At 33.4% G+C, this 21,417-nt stretch overlaps 1 protein-coding gene across 1 annotated transcript; it reads right to left on the reverse strand.

Annotated features, from left to right (window-relative positions):
* Nucleotides 1-14,659: 14,659 nt before the first annotated feature.
* Nucleotides 14,660-15,010, reverse strand: LOC138348036 (uncharacterized). The gene has a single exon (XM_069296643.1). It carries the CDS (start codon nucleotides 15,008-15,010, stop codon nucleotides 14,660-14,662), a length of 351 nt encoding a protein of 116 aa, XP_069152744.1.
* Between the last annotated feature and the right edge of the window lie 6,407 nt (nucleotides 15,011-21,417).

Consider the following 21,417-nt stretch of genomic DNA (forward strand, 5'->3'; position numbering starts at 1 on the left):
AATTTCATTTGTCAAATTACCAATCTGTAGGTCAAGACAAAATTTTGTCTTACCAAAACCTTTTCATAAAAATACAAGGACAATTAGGGTCATTCTTTTGTACCCTTTTTCTTTCTTGACCATTTCAATCCATATAAGGATTTTGAAGCTTTATTGAAAAAAGTTTCTTTCAAACTCTTATATGTTTCAGACACCTCGATTGTTTCAAGGATTTTCATATAACCTTCATTGTCTAGCTAGACATTACAATTATTCATTACATGCATTCAAGTTTTTCGTATGTTGCCAGATCAAAACAAACCTCATCGCATCCACCAAAAAAAAACATCTCCAATAATGTCACAATTTTTGCGATAAACCTTTATGCCCCAAGGCACAAATCATATTTGATATCTTACGGTTATATTATCGCATAATAATTTATTTGTACCCCACTGACATTATACATTGATTTATGGACTACCAGTCCAAAATGTCACTTTTCTAAGTGAAACAAAATATACTTGAATTGTGCATTTTATTTGGCCAACCATTTATCTGTCCACACTATATGACAGATTTAAATTCAAGATCCTCGTCACAATTTATATCATTGAGCGCTACCTCATATCAAAGATATCGTCGACGGTTATTTGATATCGATTCCAACAAGACATAACTTATCGAGATCTCTTAATTTTTCATTATTTCAGGTACCTGAACCTTTTTCAAGATTTTATGAAGTGTTATGTCAATGTGCTCTTTTATAGCACTTGCCTCATTATCATGACCATATTGATCATTTGCTCCTTCCTTCTTCAAGGAATTTTATATTTGGAATTGATTGGTCTATTACGCTTCCGGCGTATCATAGACTATGTCCTTCAGGACTTCACATTGGAGCATTTGCAACTGAATTATATCATAGGGTCAGTGCATTCATCTGGCAACTGATTTGCAACATTATGCAACTTAATTATTCTTTGAACTTTAATTTCACATATATATTTAACGAGGATCTAGATAATTCATAATTAAGCTCACACATAATTTTCAGCTGTCAAAATCATCTCTCCCCCTAATGTTAGAAAATCTAATATTCATTCCAATCTTGTTTGGAAGTTCATCTTTGTGCGTGGTGGAGCAACTAAAATCATAACCGCACATTCAATATTTTAGATGAAAATTATATGGTTCCTGACCCTGAACCAATTTTAATGGGGAAAACTTGTTGGTTTGATGCATACATGTGTTGCTACATGTTAAATAAAATTATCTCATACCAAATCTTATTTGGGAGTTTTGTTCTCATAACCATGATTTAGCTATAGTTAGAGACATACAATTTTAGCTAAATCAACCAGCATTATCAATAAAATTTCATAATTTGGAACTGTGCTCTTAATTTAACAATTCAAGCAAACAACCTTACATACACCATTTGTACGTTGACAATAAAACACATGTGATCATCGCTTAGATGCATCTATCATATAGTTGCAGATGATCCACATGAAAGGTGAATGGACCCATATTCACCTTTTTATATGTTCCAAAAACTCAACCTTAGCTGGTACAATGAAAACAAGCAATACAAGAGAATTCTTGAAGAATCTTTTATTTCTTCATCATATAAGCCACATAAATTCTCAATTACGTTTGCATCACATTTAAATCAGAATGGTCAACTAATCATGCCAACTGATTTTTATTTCAGTACACTTATAGTTTACTTTTGCATGTGATTCCATCAGCATGCACATGTTTGTGTGCAACAAACACTAGAAAAAATGGGTAATATTTATAACCCTCTTCAATTGTAGTTATTTAAAGATATTAAATCTTTTCATAATTTATAGTCTCAATATGTCTTTTCAATTCATCCGAAACTTAAAAAATTTCTTTTGAGACTTACTACAACCCAATATTATTCCATTGATAATAGCACAACTCGTTAGAGCTTGCAATTTAATTTTGTGTACTATCACATATTCCATGACTCCATTCCTATGGTGAGCATCTCCTTCAAGGAGGAAATTATATTATCATTGTCATGGTCAAAATCATTACGAGCAAGAATATATTTCTTGCTTTACTTTTGTTGTACCATAGGTACACAACCAATGACAAATTTGTATTGCCACACAATAATGACTACAACCCTTATAGACAAGAACTATTTCTTTCTTTTGCCCTTTCGGTAGTTCACAATAAACATACCATAGTGATGTATAAACATACAATACCATTAACTATTTCTGGCAAATAAAATTTATTTTCTCTCAAACCTCCCGTAGAGGTGAATTTTGGTGTATATATATCATTTTTTCTCAAACCTCCCATAGAGGTGAGTTGTGACATATATTCAACTCATAATGATTTTTTCACATCTTGACTCATTCTCTTATAGAATGGTCGAGCATTCACGATACTCATTACAAGTCACATTCTCTTTAAGGAATGAACTAATCATTTATATGTACTTCATAAATTTGCATTATAAGTACATTATCATGGTTCTTAAAATTCATCATATTTCCATGACACACCTTAACATCACTTTGAAAGATCAAGTGTATCATCACTTTGTCTTCTTGTCTTTTGATGGAGGATTTATAAAACTGTCAAATTGGGTCGACAACATTCACAAGTCCAATGACCTTTCATACCATTTTATAATAAAAATTGCCTTCACATTTTGAAGGACTATTTGGAGACCCCGTAGTGTTCTTCCTTTTATAATTATCACAATGATGACTATTATAATTCCGTCATTTCATGCCCCTTTTAATATCGTTAAATATTTGTCATCTTTCAGACTAACTATTTACTGCTACCACATTCATATGATTGAACGGAGCAAGTGAACATGCGATTTTAAAATTATCATATGTTGCTACCACATTCTTTTCAAGGAATGGAGCAAATTCAATAGGACGAATTTCAAGACTTTTCATCAAAGCCTTAGTCATCATTATATCATCACTATGGTGCATTCACTCAAACTCAATGTCTTATCCATATAAGGCGTGTTATGCCATAATTCTATGGGACTTGAACCCAATCACGGTGCATCAAAACTCAAATTGGTGTCTTACCCTTTTGGTGCGATAGAACTTGAATCTATCGTCTTATCCTCAAATATTTTTATTATGATGCATTCGGACTTTAACCTGATGTCTTACCCTTTTGGTACGATGAAACTTGAATCCATCGTCTTACCCTTAACCAACGGTATAATAAACCGAAGTACAACATGACTCATCCTTTGAGTCTTTCAAAACAATCAAAATAACATTCAAATTCATAATATTAAAATTTTATACCTTCTTCTATTTAAGAAATTTTGTATAGCATGTCATATTCAACCAATAGTAGTATATGTCTTCGGTTCCTGATAATTGTTAGTGACTGAATTTTATTTTTATTCTAAATCATAAAATATTCTAGAAAATACATACCTGATTTTATCCATAGAATACCTTGATTCTCATAACGAGATCAACCAAAACATGAGTTAAAGAAAAACTAAAAATCAATCTTAATTGACTAGAGACTCGTGCTGATAACGTGTTATAAAATCAAGCTCATGACAATATAAATATAAAGAGATGAAGACAAGAGAAGTAAAATGGAAGATAAGACTTTCTTCTTATTCATGTGTATTTTACAAAAGGTGAATGATATCTCTATTTATAGAATAGAAATATCACCCAAAGGCCACTATGATAAATGCTCAATTAATAAGTACATAGTTATCTATAAAGGTTCATGTCACCTTGGAAATGTAGATACATGATAGGATAAGTTCATGAAGAAAGCAAATGGACAATCCATACAATTCAATGGATTTATAACATGTATTGTTTAATTGTCATGTTTAGATATCTTATCTCCGCATTTATATCATAGTGATAGGATAAGTTATCGCATTTATATAGTGGGATACATTTTTCATGAGTCATGATAACTATCCCAAGTCATGGATTACTAGGTTCCTAACCAAACGACCTCTAAAATTAAAATCTATTTGTTTAGATATATTTTACATATTTTTAATTTAAAATAATAAAATTGAATGTTATTTATTTATTTTTAAAATTATATGTCAATTCATTTTTTAAAAAATTAAAGGAATGTTTCTTTTATTGAAAAATTAAAATCTTTGTTTAGATATATGTTACATATTTTTAATTTAAAATAATAAAATTGAATTTTATTTATTTATTTTTAAAATTATATGCCAATTCATTTTTTTAAAATTAAAGGAATGTTTCTTTTATTGAGAAAACAAAATATAATGAGTGATTTTTTAAATATTTTTTTTAAGTATTAAAAATGGTCGAAGGCCATAATTATATTATATAAAATATAAAGAGAGGAAATTACACAAAGTGAACGTCCCCAAAGAGTGTATTGATTTTTGTCTTCCATGAGAAAAATCTTTTTAGACTAATATTTTATCCTATTTATGTATAGAACAAATATACGGTTGTCTAGGACTGGCATAAAAAATGGAAAACTTGAACTGTAAATTTGAAATGAATTTTTTGATAATTTGGCATTTGATATGGGATTTGAGAGTAAAATTTTATAATTGTGGTATTTGAGTTTGGATTTCGTACGAAATATTAGTATTATTTGTTATTCGATATTTTTCAAATATAAAATTATTTAATAAATGAATGTCATGTATCAAAATGTCCATTACACATTAGTACAAGTCCAAAGAGAAAGGTAACAACTAAACATAAACAATCCAACATTTCTTGCTCTCTTCTTACTTGTTGAATTCAAAATTTAAAAATTTCAAACTTAATATCAAACATTCCCTCTATTTGTGTCTCTTAACAACCAATACCGCAAATATTCTTAGAACAAATTTCCATGCTCAGTTGATTGTTTTGCAAATCTTTTTTTTATTATTATTTTTGACTTTCTTTATTTTTCTTTTATTTGTTGTTTTTTCTTCTTATATATATATATATTTTTTTTAAAAAAACTTCCTTATTTCTTTGATTCATTTTCTTTTTTCTCATAATTCTTTATTTTCCCTCCTTTTTTTTCTTTTTTCTTTGACTCTTATTTGTTTTTTTTTATGAATCAAAAGCTAAGTAAAGACTAATCCGCAAAGATAATCTTTTTCTTTGACATGTAAGTAAACTTAAGAATTTTATTTCAAGTTAGTTAACAACATCTTTAATAGGAACCAAACATATATCTAATATAGAAAATTTGATGTATGTTAACATTCAATTGATAGAGTAATCTATTGAGAAGAACGTTGTAGTTTAAAGTAGTGTTTTTCATCAGGCATAAGTTATTATTTTAAAACTTGAGTTATGTTTGTCTTTAGGATCAGTGTTAGAGAGTATCTCATAGTTAGACATAGTGAAATACTATAAATTGTTGCACATAAAACATGTGTTATTTTTTTAAACTCTTCAGTTGTGTTTTACCTCTAAGGAACCAATTATTGCGTTCCCCATTAGTTAAACCAAGTAAAAAGGATGTAAATTGTTGTCCATGAGGCATAACTTGTTTGTTGCAAGTTCTTGGACTAAGGCTTGCCTCTAAGACAAGAGTTATAGAGCATATCATAAATCAAGACACAATGTGATAGTGTCAGTCTTAGCCATGGGGCTTGACTTGTTGTTTGAAAATCCTTGAGCAAATAAGTTTTGCCTCTAAGGCAATTGTTATTAGAGGCAGAACTTATAGGGAATCTCATATATCAAAACGCTTGTTCATGAGTCAAACTTACTCTTTGGAAGTCCTTGAGCAAAGTCTTTGTAATGACCATTTTGGTTATTTTCTCTATTTTTGGTATTACTTGTGTTTAGAGATTTTCTATAGCGGCCCCAACTTATTTATGATTATCGAGACTAATAGTTTGGTCACTAGGTCGTTCATCTGGTTTTTATGCATGTTTTACTATGAAACTTTGGAAGTTTGAATGGTTGACTTTGGTCAAAACTTCACGAAAATGATCTCAGTATGCAGTTCTTATGGTTATGTTAGCTTCGGAACATCGAATTTGATCTAAAAGGACCTTTCATTTAGGTGCTGAGACTTCCATACTCATTTTGAGAAACCTTAGTTAGTTTTGGCAAAAATGAAGCTTAAGTATGGGACCCACTTTTTATTGAGACAACCAATATTCAAAGTTTTGACAACTCCATTGAGTCTAAAATATTGTTCCTTATTGGGTAGTATTTTTATTTGCATGGTTTGGATGCTGAATAAATCTCGAGAGTCAATTCAAGACTTGATAATTCAATCACAAAAGATGATGTATAAGTTGTTGGTGCAGTTGCCCCGGTGGAGAAAGGGCTTGATCTAGTGGAGAGTCGGCACTCGTGCGGAGCTGACCACTTCAACAAACCTTTCTAATATAAGGTTGGGTCCGCTCTTACAGAGCTGATCAACCACTGACCTTTGCACAAGTCACCCATTTACCATTTTGGTGACATTGCAATTGCGACGTTAGATTTGTCGAAGCGGCGATAACAATAATTAAAGCATAATTGTGTTCCTCTTTATTTTATTTTCGATTGTGAGTATTTGAGTGCTAACTATTAGGCGATTCTTGTGGAAAATCATTGCACTTAGCTTGGAGTTTCTTAGAGACATCATAAGGATCAATATTTTGATAAGAATTTCTCCCACTCGTAGTCTTTGTTTCCATAGCCTTTAAAAGAGAAAGCTAACTTTAAAAGGAACCCCTTTGAGCTATGTGTTTTTGAAATCTGCTTGCGCGTCTTGCCTCTGCCTTACCAATTCCCAAGTACTTTTTCTAGAGAAATTACCTGAGTTGTTTTGCATCCACCAACTTATCCCAATTTTGAATTCCTATTCAATGAATACATTATTTAGTAACTCCCCATTCCAACCCCCTATGTCATCAAGGATTTCACCATTTCCATGTGATAATTGTTGACAGTATCTAGGTAAGTAGTAATTAAGAGCACCATTTTGTTTCATTCCCAAACAAAATACTTGAATAACCACATATGGATTCCCACCAAATCTCATGATGAAATAGATTTCTACTTTCTAACAGGAACTTCCACACTTGAGACCCTCAATTCCAACATTTTGTGGTCTATGTCTTTTGCAATATCTATTCCAAGAAAAATTATCCCACATAGACTCCTTTGTTCTAAAAGACCAATATAGTTGTATCTGTAACACCTCGTAGCCGAGAGAGGGAAGCTAAACGTATTTTAGAATGTCCGGGTATCACCCACGAGGGACCAACCACACCCCATGGGTCATTCCCTGTAACGACCAGAGAGTACCCCCTAGACGTTATCACGTACTTGACCTCGAAAAGGTCCTATTCAATCCCTTAGCATATTGTCACTGCATAATGAACTTGAAATGATGTGAAATTTAAAATTTTTTACCATAGAAGTTCAAACTACCTTTTCATAAAGCAAAATAGTAAGAATCCAATACCATTGTCACACATACACCATCTATTAATATGAGTACAACATTAAGTCTTCAAATAGGGTCCTTATCCCTTTAGACACAATAGTCTTTTAGAACAAAAGCACATAAGGAAAGATTACTAAGTCTATTACATCAATAGAGAAATCATAAAGTGACATCAAGTGCATTAGTTCTCGGATCTTTGAGGACCTACCTCAAGTCTTGGAGATAAGAAGTCCAAGATTTCTTCAAGGATGTAGAAGCAAACCAGTTAGCCGGAACCTATACTCATATTGAAAAAGGAGAAAGGGGTTAGTACAATTGATGCACTAAGTATGGAAAAATGCATAAAAACCTTTAAAACATAAGAAAGGGACATTTATATGTCAAGTATGCATCCATGAGGTTTTTGAAAACCATTTACATCAACAACATAATAGATAAGACAATACCACAACCATATCCAACTACGTTATGACCTTAACACTTCCTATGGTCTACTTGTGCAATGTAAAGCTAGCATCCCATAATACCTACTCTACCAAGTATCCCTTAGAACCCATCTTGGCCATACACATGACCTTTTTCGTTCTATCACATTTCATAATCATGAGTGAAACGCATGCATCATGAACCACATTTGAATATAGGAATATGCTCATTATAACCATTATCCATTTAATATACATGTTATCATTATTGTTTAATAACTACAAAGAACTACTCACAACACCCTTCCAAGTTAACTAGTGCAATGTACAAGTGAAGTCCCATACCCCCACTTCTACTTAGTAAGCTCATTAGGATGTCATGAACTAGTTCGTAATTCTTTCATTACTTCATTATTTAGGGAAGATAAATCATAAACAATATAGACCATGAGAGCTTACATGGAATCCGGTGTCATAAAGCCCCACATCGAAAAAGGGTGTTCTACATGCCAAGATACAACCTAAATACTAGCTACTATGTGGATCCACTAGCTTTGTCCCACGGGAGCACATAGTTAAGGGATAGGGGCATTTATTCAAGGGACTTTACTTATTGCACTAACGAGGGAGTCCCTTTCTTATGAATATCTCTAGGATGACCCAACATCCTGCATTAACGGAAGGGTTTTTTCCTTATTGGTCATATCCTCTTTGTGCTTAGTATACTTTCCAACTTACTACTATTAGTCCTTGTGTGAAGAGTAATTCATATTCATTCAATACAATTCAACATAAAGATCTTTGATTCATTAAGTGAGAATACACTTTCATACTAGAATCAACATACATATGTGAGTAGTATTTTTCACAATATCAATCATGTTGTTTTCATGAGAATTATAATTTGAATCAACACAAGAGATTAGCTTCATCCTACACAATTTATGCAACATAATAGGTTAGGTTCAAGGGAGTTCAAACCACCCAACAATACCTTTCTTTCATCCTTTCATAAGTCATGTACCTCGCAAGCTACTTCAAAGTTCATATACTACATTCTCCATCATATATACAAACCATAAGATTTACCGTCTTTTAAAGGTTAAGAAGCAAGTATCATAATCACCTCCATATACATCACAAGATACATGAAACAAGATTCTATGACTAGATAATCATCAATTACAATACATCATGTTCATATTTACTCAAATCATCCATTAACATTCATGAAATTAGGTCATAGGTGCTCATGGGTTCTTGAATATAAGGCACTTAACATAAAGAAAATGGGTTTGAAGTGAACCCATGGCTAGATTACAAGCCCTAGTTTATAGTCACAATACCAATTTCGAAAATAGAAGTTTTGAAGGGCTTCATGGAGAAACTAATCCATTAATCAACATCCCCATAGATTATTTGATGATATTCTACGAGTTTGAAATTAGAAATAATGAATCTTAAGTGCCCTAGTTTGAGTTCTTCCTTGTTCTTCAATGGTGGGTTAGGGAGAGAATTTGTGAGAGAGGAAAAGTGTGTTTTGATTTTTGATTTGGGAGTTATGAAGTGTTATCTAGTTTAATGAGTTAAAATCCCTAAATATACCTAAAAAACTAAATTAGACCTACCTTACATATAATTGGCCAAGGGTGAATCACCCTTGGCTTGTCCATGCAGTGCACCATTCACAGGCATCAACAACGCCCTCAATCGACGTCCGTCATTCCATGCACGGACCGAACTAGCAGACGGTATTGATTTAGAGAATCTTCAAAATGGATCCAAGTCTATATATTTTAAGTATGGACTCACGACCTCCATCGAAGGGGTGTGATTCCATTTACTAACCGTCGACTGCCTGATCGATTGGACACTGTCTTGGACAGATTTTTGGTTCAAATGTTTGGGTCCTCCTCGAGGGCCCTTAGGGTGGTCTATGGGGAGTCATACCCAAACATTTTGACCCTACACGTGAACTAAGGTGTACTATAAGAATTTTTATAAAGTTTGCCATTTATACAACTCTTCAAACCCTGTACAAAACTTAAAGGCACAGTAGTTAGCTCTTACAAGTCTCTGAACATCGTGGTTGTTCCTTGACGTTAAGGATTTAATACTTCCTAACCAATTCATTAGTTTAGGTCTAAAGTCATCATCATTCACTACGTGAGTCTCTATTTTAGGTTATGGAACTTTCGGGGTGTTACAGCCCCGTAGGTGGAAACCATGGACAATGCCTAAGGCTGACACATGCTAGGACCCATTGGTCCACGACCAGTGGTTTGTATCCTTAGGTCCAAGGCCCAATTTTCAGATTTTTTGACCACGAACCACGATCGACCATGAAAGATCGTAGGTCCATCCATGACACGTCAACATGGTCTCACGAATCAGATCTACTAGGGTAATTAAAGGGTACAATAAGCTTTCCAGATTTAATTATAATTAAGTGGTGTCATTTTATCTTGGCATAGACCATCTATATAAGTACTTTAGACCCCTAAATTTATTCGTTCAAGTCATTCTCTCTAACTTACCAAAAGAATTGGGTTCCTCTCTCATATAATTCTCTCTCAAGAAAGTTGAAGAAGAAGAAAAGGGTAAAGCTATGTCAATTCAAGTTTCAAATCTTCCAATATTTATAGGCTTTGTAATCAAGGTATGATGGTTTATTCATCCATAAAATCCTTTCATCCATGGAGCCTCATGATTTCCCTAATTTAAATTAGAATTCCTCAAGTCAAATTAGGGTTTCTTATAATGTTATGGGTTATGATCCAATTGAGTAGATTATGATTGTTTATGATAAATTGCATGTTTTTAGTATGATAGTACATGTATTCATGCCTAACCTGTGATTCTAAGATGAACTTTATATAGATAGGTTTTATTTTATGAAAGGGGAAATTGAGGATTTAGATGAAATCTTTTAGGATTGATGAAATACAAGATAGATTGCTTGAGACTTGAGTAGATAGATATGAATTGCTTAGGTAAGCATGTAGACATGAATTGATTGAAATCAAGTATTATGATGTATTATGATTTGTAGACTTTGAGGATAGAATGTATTGAGATCTAGGCATATGTGATGATTATGAGAAGTATTACTTTTAGAGAGGCTTATAGCTATGAATATTGATTGCTAGGTCTTTGAGAGTAAAACTAAAATGATGAATTATGAATAATAAGGCTTTGAGAGTGAAGCTTATATGATAATGGTAAATTAGTAGATAGAATTATTGTGGAAGGACTTTACCCACATGATCTACTCTATGTATGTATCAATGTATAATGTGAAAGGTTTTCTCACATAGAATTATTCTAGATTGAAAGGATTGCTCATCTAAAATTAATCAAAGCATGAATGAACTATAATATGTCGAAGTATTGATATGAAATCCCTTCATGAATAGCTTGACTTGAAAGACAAGACCATGCATGAAGCTTGAGTTAGTAGATCTCGTGGAGAGAAATCGTACCATTCAGGTTAGCTTGATCTAGTATGAGAGTATGATTTCATGATAGCTTGAATGGTGAGGCCACACCATTTCAGATTGAGCAATAGTACCCTTCCATGAGTAGCTTGGACTTGCATGAGAGGATGTTTTCCATGATAGCTTGGTCTAGCATAATGGGGTACTTTTACTTGGTAGCCTTAAATTGGTAAATTGTAACCATTCATAAGTAATGATTTGTCTTGGATTAGTCAAGCGGTACTCTTCCATGAATAGTAAAGAATAGATAATGAGGGACTAATCCCTAATCAAAGTAGCATTGTTATGATGAAACAATATTACTTCAAGGAAGTATTGTAAGTATGTTTTAATACGAGATTATGCTTGTCATGATGATTGTTTAGCTTGGATTGTAGTTTGAATTGCGTTCCTTGATATGTATGACTATAGATGGATGACCTATGTGTTGAGTAAAAACAAATTGAGGTTACTTGAGAGATGTTCCTTTTATGGTATGGTGATTTATGTATATTGAATATGCTTATGACTTATGTTGTTACCTCTTACGCTTATGGTATATGTCTTATGTTGCTAATATATATGTTATACTTATGTTGATAAATTATGCCAGCCATCATATTTAGTACATTTGTACTAACACATACTCTTGTCTACATTATTATTAAATGTAGGGTCTAGCGATATTAACCTCTATCCCCGTGGCTAGGTTTATAATAGAGAGTGAAGATTTGGTGAGTCCTCATAGCATTCGAGGATTTGATCATGTTTACTTTATGTATTTAATTTTATGTTTTAGCATTATTGTATGGGTTGTGTCCCTAAGACTTTCTTGTATTATATGGTTTGAGACTAGTGTTAAAGACTTCCGCTTCATTTTACTTTATGTTATGATATGTTAAGTGGCTTGTATGTGGCCTTTAGGAGTATTATACGCCATGTTACATCTATGATGTAACCCTCGATCATGACAATAACACCTCAGAAATTAATAAGTGAGTTGAAAGCTAAAAAGTTACAGAAACGTTATTAGTGTCAATTTGAAGAAGACCACCTACAATTCGTAGATGGTGATTGTATAAGCTGAGTTTGTAAATTGATAATGTCAACTCCTACATGAGTACCTATGAACCAAGATGAAAGTTTGTATGAAGTTGTAACAGGCCAGAAGAGATCTATACATAGACAGTTTTGATGAACCTTAAATTTACGGTTCATATTATAGATTGTATGATAGCATTGCATAATTATGAAATCATGCTAAGAAACACTTTACATGACACGTAATAACCAATCTTAAATCACAACAGAAAAGGTTTAGAAAACATAAGTCATAGTAATAGTCAATGCAAGTTAAACATTTTTAAAACACTTGTGAGATACTTTCATAAAGTAACCTTAGTTCAATATTGTGGGAAGTTTACAATATAGCTGACATAAGCCATGTGATCTATAACATGAAATCCTATGTATATACCACATTAAAAAGATGTCCTTACTTTCAAGGTAAGAACCATAAACTTCTAGCTTAAATGGACCCACTAGCTATGTCTTTCTAAGACAAATCCTACGGGGGCATATAGTTAGGGACAAGAAGATTTCTTCTAGAAACCTGATCTCTACTAAAGGAAGAGACTCAATCTCAAAGTCCTCTCGGTGCTAAGTAAAATCTCATGGAATAGTCATAAATCATATTCCTACTATCATCCATGCAAAGGCACAATTAAGACACCAATCAAAGCTAAAGTTCATTTAGAATAGATCCTTAATCATGATTCAACTAGGTGAGAAAACATTCTAACCTTACAAATAATTTGTGTAAGAACCTTTTGAAACAACAACAACATCGATGCGTTATTGTCAAAGCAACCTTAAATCATTTATATCAATTTCATAAAAGAACATGCATGTCTTCATAAAATCATCTTTAATAGTTCATAATCTTCATCATATAATCATAGTCTAGAAATCACGAATCATTCAGGGGTTCATGTGAATTCAACTCAAAAACATATAATTACTTTCAATTCATGCATAAAAAGATAGAAAATAATCAATTAGATCATAATTGGAAAGAACCCATGAAGATTAAATAAAACTCTAACTTTGATTTGAGAATATAACTTGTAAAATTGGACGAAGTTTTAGGAATCCTATTAGGAAAGGAATCAATAGGTTAATATTAACATGCCTTAGCGCTCAAATCCCAACTTCTATGGTGAATTTGACACCTTGGTGCTTGAAACCCTAATTTGCTCTTCCTGGGTTAATGGAAACTTGGAGGGGATGAACTTGGAGGGAATTTAGGAGTTTAGGGGAATGATTTAGAATGGGTAGTTTTAAGGCCTAAAAGACTTATATATGGCTTAGTATTAGGACCAAAACAACCAAGTCTTGTCATTAATCATTTAGGAAAAAGACTCAAAAGCCCCTTAAAATTAATTGTCTCTTACTGTTTGTACTTACGATCCCTAGGACTTTCTGCGAACTGTAATAGACAACTCTAGCAAAGTACAAAACTTTTAGAATTGGACCAACTTTAAAGAAACTTGTTTACGACCCATAGGTCTTCCTACGATCTGTAGACACTAGTTGTAGAAACCAACTAAACCTTCAAAATTTCACTATGTCTAGGACTTATCTACGAAGCTATCAATAACTCGTACAATGGTTGACAGGTCATCCTGTGCAACCATAAAAAGAGGTATTGGTACTTGATTTTTAAAAAAAATATTTTCCCTCTTCTACAAATGCCATCTACGACCTGTAGAAGTTTCTACAGTTCGTAGATGGTGACCCGTTGACACAACCTGCAGCCCAAAAATCCCTTTCTTTCTTTTTTAAAATTCAAGGTGTTAAAATATCTCCCCCTCGGGAATATTCATCCTCGAATGGGACTCAAACTGGTATGAATAGAGTAGAAGAGAAACTAACAATCAAACATGAATGCAATTTTATCAAAATACACATAGCCAAGAAGGAACATCATTCTAAGATAATCATATTCAAAAAATCATTTTATAATACATACATTCAAATCTTAGTTGAATACACATAATCATGAAGTAATCAATGAAGATAACTAGTTTCCTCAAAGAGCATATTGTTCCACAAGTTTGCATGCATGATGAAACATAAGAATAACTAAGACACATGAATCCAAAAAAATGAACCATAAACAGATAAATACCTCAAGCTATAGTATGATCGGAGGGAAATAGATGGGGATAAAGGGACATTATATAGGCCTCGGCTCCCAAGTAGCACCATCAACCCTTTGATTCCTCCACAACACTTCTACGGATGCTACTTCCTTATTTCACAACTTTTTAACTTTTATTCGTAAGTCTCAACCATAACTTGTTCATAAGAAAGGCTCTCCTTTATACCAAGACTCTCCAATGATATAATATATATTGGATCACCAACACATTTCTTAAACAAAGAGACATTCAAAATTGGATGCACCAATGCTAAATCATCTGGCAAATCAAGTTTATGAGCAACATTTCCAGTGTGCCTCAAAATCTTATATGGGTATACATATCGGGGATCAAGCTTTGATTTCTTTCCAAACCTCATTAAACCTTTCATTGGTAAAATTTTCAAGTAAACCCAATCATCCATCCCAAAATCCAAATCCCTTCTTATAACATCGACATAGGACTTTTGTTGACTTTGAGCCATTTTTAACCTTCGTCTAATAAAAAAAACATTCTCTAGATCCTCATGTAACAAGTCATACCTATCAATGCACCTCACCAACTTTAAACCAACCTATAGGTAATATACTCCTCCTACATAAAGAGCCCAAAATAGAGCCATACTAATACTTGAATGCTAGCTATTATTATATGCAAACTCTATCAAAGGCAAGTGAATATCCCAATTAATATTGAAGTCTACATTAGAAACTCCATATCTTCCAAAGTTTGAGAAGTACACTCCGCTTTCCCATAGGTTTGAGGATGAAAGGTAGTACTAAGCTTAATAAAAATACGAAGGACATTTTGGAAGGACTTCAAAAATTAAGAAATAAATTAGGTACTATGATCAAAGATAACAAATCCATCTCTTTTAGATACAACTAGCATACTCTTCACCTAATAGGAAACCTTGTCCGGAATGAGATAAGCTGACTTCGTCATACAATTAGCAATAACCCAAATGAGTCGTAGTACTGGCGAGTGTGGAGTAAACCCACAATAAAGTCCATATTCAGATCTTCCCAATTTCAAGTAGGAATTCTAATGTCTTGGGACAAACCTCTCGGCCTTTGATGCTCCACTTTCACTTGCTCAAAATTAGGACAGTTAGCCACAAATTTCTTAATAGTCTTCTTCATCCCATTCCACAAATAGACCTCCCACAAGTCACAGTACATCTTGGTGGTTCTGGGTAAATAAAATATTTGGAACTATGAGTTTCTTATGAGATTTTTTCTCTTAAGTAATCGACACTGGGAACACAAAATAACCTTGATATTAAAGCACACCATCATTTCTTTGGGAGAAAGACTCAATAAAATTTTTAACCACCACTTTCTTCAGTTCAACCAAAATTAGTTCAAGAACTTTCCTGACTTTCACATTCGACACAAAAGACGACTTTGAACCATTGTGAACTGTAACACCACCTTCATCAGAATCAACCAATCAAACACCCAATTAAGACAATATATGAACATCACAAACCAAATCCTACTTATAATCCTCAACTGAGCAACATTACCCATTATTAATAGACTGAGAGCATCCGCCACCACATTTGCCTTGCTTGGGTGGTAAATGACACTCATGTTATAGTCCTTCAAGAATTATAGCCATCTACGTTGGAGAAAGTTGATTCTTTTGCTTGAAAATGTTTTGCAAGCTCTCATGGTCGGGAAAGACATCAACATAGACACCATACAAATAGTTTCTCCAATTTTTTAAGCAAAATACTACCGTTGTTAGATCCAAATCATTGGTAGAATATTTCTTTTCATTAATCTTAATTTTCCTTGAAGCATAATAAATAACCTTCCAATTTTGTTTAAGAACGCACCTTAATGCAATCCTTGAAGCATTACAAAAAAACCGCATCAAACCCTTCTAGTAAAGTCAACATTAGAGCGGAGGTAAATCTGTCTTTCAACTTTTGAAAACCATTATCAAACGCTTTCAAACCTGAGAACCTAAGTTTCTTTTGTGTCAATACAGTCAATGGATAGGCAATCAAAGAAAACCTTCCACAAACATTCTATATTAATCATTCAAACCCAAGAAACTTTGAATATCTGAAGGGGACAGTGATAACGATCTAGACTAACTCTTAACTACATATGTCTTCTTATGATCTACCTTCATACCATTACCAGAAACAATGTGACCTAGGAAAGCCATGTATCTCAACCTAAACTCGCATTTACTAAACCTAACTAAAATAGTTGTTGGTCATTGAGGACTTACAACATAATCTTCAAATGATCGATATACTAATCATCACTGCTTGAGTAAATCAATATGCCATCGATAAACACAATCACAAACATGTCTAGATTTTGTCTAGACACTCGATTCATCATGTCCATGAATGTGGTCTACGCATTAGACAAACCAAACGACATTGCTAATAATTCATGATGATCGTACCTATTCCAAAAGGTTGTCTTCAGAATGTCATCTTTCTTTACCCTCAATTGGTGATAACCTGACCGAATATGTATCTTAGAGAAGTAACTCGCTTTTTGGAGTTGATAAAATAAATCATATATCCTTGAAAGATGATACTTATTCATAATGGTAACCTTGATAAATTTCCAGTAATCAATACACATGAAAAAAAAACCATCCTTTTTATGTACAAATAGAACTGGAGCACCATAGAGAGATATTCGATTGGATGAAACCTTTATCTAACAAATCCTTTAATTTATCTTTCAATTCCTTAATTTTTTCCACATCTATATGGTAAGGAGGAATAAATATAGGTTGCGTTTACGGAAGAAGGTCAATACCGAAGTATATTTTACTTTCAGAAGAGACACTGAGTAGATCATTGAGAAACACTTCTAGAAACTCATTCATAAAGGGGACTGACTCAAGAATAGGGTTTCAGAATTCGTATCTCTAACCCTAACAATATGGTACATGCAACCTTTAGAAATATTTTTTCTAAATTTACTACAAGAAACAACTGACCTTAGGCATATAATTTCCCCCTTTCCACTCTAGGCTAGATTCATTTGGAAACTAAAACTTGACCATGGAGTTATTCAATCAATAGAAGCATAAAAATAATGGAGTCAATACATATCAAGAATAATATCAAACTCTACTAGATCAACATGAGTGGCTCTATGGAATAATGAGATGGGATAATTTCTATTGACTCTTTCGGCGACAATAAATTCACCAATAAGATTAGAGACAGAAGAAGGGCCAAACAATACATACGAATAAATATTAAACCTCATATCCATATATGGTGTTACAATAGAAAAAGTAGCACCGAGATTGTTACGCCATCTAAACTAGAAGACTAAACTAGAGACTAAATCATAAACTAGTGGACTGAACGGAGTCTAACATAAGGAGTAGAGTCGTAAAATAACTTCTGGAAACTAGTACAAGTGACTTTAGGTATGAACGTCAATCCAGGACCGTAAAGAACTCCCCTTACCCGTGGGTCCTTGAGGAGGACCAAAAGGGTTTCCAAAACATTATAAAAAATGCAGCCTCACCTACGAAAAAGCACCCACGAATCGTAGGTGGATCCACGTCCCATAGATGGGGTTGTGGGTCGAGGTTGAGACTCCCTTGCATCCTCCAACTTGCAAGCACAAACAGCGGATGACCAGCATGTACGGTGGTCCCACCCATGGTCCGTGGGTCCCAAACGTGGATCACCCCTAAAACTGACTTTTGGCAGTTGAGTCTAGTGGTTCTTTAGTAATTTCCTAATTAATTAATGGTTATGTGGTGTCATTTTAAGATTATTTTAAAGTACTATATAAGTATTTTTCCGCATAAAATAACCCATCTAAGGTCATATTCATAAATTTCCAAAATCAAATCAAAACCTCTCCAAATATTCTCTTTATAAGATTCTATTGAAGAACAAGAGCAATGTCAAGATTAGGGTTCAAGGTCCAGCCTTTACTCTCAAATTTTATGTAGAATCTATCAATTAAGGTATGACATCTTGATCCATGAAACATTTTCTTCTATGGAGCCCTTAAACTTTCCAATTTTAAACTAGGAAAAAGCTTCAAAGACATAGGTTTTTCAAGAACGAATTTCCCAAAAAAGGAGATAATGTTACACCCCCGAAAACTAGAAAACTAAACTAGAGCCTAAATCATAAGCTAGTGGCCTAAACGGAGTCTGACATAAAGATTAGATTCGTAAAATAGCTTCCAAAAACAAGTACAAGTGTTTTTGGTATGAAATTCAAGGCATGAACCCAAGGACCCCCCTCCAAGGGTCCTTGAAGAGGACCAAGGGAGTTGCCAAAAAGCTGTAAAAATGCAGCCTCACCTATGGATGGGCACCCACGAACTGAGGGTGAACCCACGCCTCATAGGTGGGGGTCGTGGGTATCTCCTCTGAATTCTCCAACTTATAACCATAAACAACGGATGACCACCACGTGTCCTGGTCCCCAAATGTGGATCACCTTTGAAACTGCCTTTTAGTAGTTGATTCTAGGGGTTCTTTAGAAATTTCCTGATTAATTAATAGTTCTGTGGTATCGAATTAAGCTTATTTTAAAGGGTTATATAAGTATTTTTATCACCTAATATAACCCATCTAAATTCATTATCATTAATTCCCAAAACTAAATCAAAACCTCTCCAAATATTCTCTCTAAGACTCCATTGAAAAAAAATAACAAGGTCAAGCTTAGGGTTCAAGGTCAAAGATGTATTCTCAAATTTCATGTGAAATCAATCAATTAAGATATAGTAATCTTGATCCATGGAACACTTTCTTTCACGGAGCCCTTAAACATAGGGGTGTGCAAAAATTGAACCGACCAATAAACTGAACCGATAAAATATTATTGGGTTATTATTATTGGGTTATTGGGTTTTTAATGGGTTTAGAAAAAATAATTATTGGGTTATTGGGTCGGTTTCGGTTTTTCCTATTGGGTTATTGGGTTAACCGATAACCCAATAAGACGATAGTTATTTACTACTTTACCCTTCCTCAATATTAAATATACATAATTTAATCCATAAATAGATTCAATATTACTTATATTAGTTTTTCAGTATCTCAATATTTAGTACTAATACTTTTGGAGCCTTTAGTCTTTACTTTATAGGGTTAGAAACGGTGGCAGCCGGCAAGTCTTCGAGGAGGTTTTGCAACAGCGACGGTGACTCGGTGAGGATTTCTCTTCTTCTCCAAATTTACATACTTAATTCCAAATTTATTTGTTTAACCACATATACTAAACGACCTCGTGGGATCCAGTGCAGATTTAGCATGCAACGTATGAGTTCATGTAGATTCATCAAATTTTACCCACAAAAAGTATGAATTCATACTTATAATAATTTTATTTATTTATTATTAGTACTCTTTTCCTTTCTTGGATCTTTGACCATTTTTTTTCTTTTTCTTTTTCATGTCTTAAGCTCTTGTTTGCTGCCAAACACAACGTCAGTAGTCTTGTTCATTTGGTTCGATTTCTAGGATTGATTGTTTTAGTATGCATCATTTTATTTTTGTTTAATTCTCTGATTAAAATATGTAAAGAAATCTGTCTTGTTGAACTATATTATTGTGTTAGTACCAATCAGTCTTTTCCTTTTCAGCAATGTTGAATACTTCCTTTAAAATATCTTTAGTTTCTCTTTAGTTTACCTTGAAATTATTTCATTATTGCTGCATGATTAGTGACTATTGGTGAAATCATATTTTACAGAGACACACATATAGGCTATGGCTGAAAATATTTCAACTGATGAGGTAGTGATCATGGGTGATGAAAGTATTAACTCAAATGTTATGCGTCAAACACAAACTATTCAGCCAAAGGTTACAAAAGAAAGAAAGAAAAGGTCTCGAGCATGGGATAATTTTGGAACATTTGTTGATGAAGAAGGAAATAAGAAAGCAAAGTGTAAGCATTGCGACCAAGATTATTTTGCTGATTCAGTTAAAAATGGTACAAAGGCAATGCTTAATCATATGTTAACATGTAAAAAGATGCCCAAAGTTGTTGACAAAAGTCAAACTCAAATAGGCTTTCAATCTGTTCAAGGAGGGAATACATGTGATGTGGTTGTTGTTTCCTGGAAATTTGAGCAAGAACAATTTAGGAGAGCTTTATGCCGCATGGTAATTGTGGATAAACTACCATTCAAGTTTGTCGAGAAGGAACGTTTTAGAAACTTTATGAAAGTAGCGCAACCTCATTTCATGATTTCTTCTCGTACCACTGTGACACGTGATTGTTTTAAGCTTTATGATGAAGAAAAACAAAAGTTGAAGACATTTCTCGGAGAAGAACGTCAAAGAGTATGTCTGACAACTGATACTTGGACCTCCTTACAACAGATTAATTATATGTGTATCACTGCACATTGGATCGATAATGAATGGATTATGCATAAGAGGATAATCAACTTCTGTACAATTTCCAGCCATAAAGGTGAAGATATGGCTAATGAGATTATTAAGTGTTTGCGTGATTGGGGCTTAGATAAAATATTTACCATCACAGTTGATAACGGTAGTTCGAATGACGTGACTGTGAAAGAGTTATCTAAGATGTTCACTAAACGGGGGATCAATTTCATGAATGGAGAACACCTTCATGTGAGGTGTATGGCGCATATTCTAAATCTTATTGTTCAAGATGGTTTGAAGGTGTCTGCTGTTTCTATTGAACGGGTTAGAAAAGCAGTTAAATACATAAGGTTGTCTCCTGCAGGGTGTAAGAGGTTCCAAAAAAGTTGTGAAGATGTTGATATTAATTGTAAGAAATCTGTAAGTTTGGATGTTTCTACAAGATGGAACTCCACATACTTGATGTTATATAGAGCTATTGAGTTTGAAAATGCATTTTTAAGCTATTATGCTCGTGATATTGGCTTG

Source organism: Solanum lycopersicum, chromosome 4 (genome assembly GCF_036512215.1).
Source record: "Solanum lycopersicum chromosome 4, SLM_r2.1".
In the NCBI taxonomy this organism is placed as follows: domain Eukaryota; kingdom Viridiplantae; phylum Streptophyta; class Magnoliopsida; order Solanales; family Solanaceae; genus Solanum; species Solanum lycopersicum.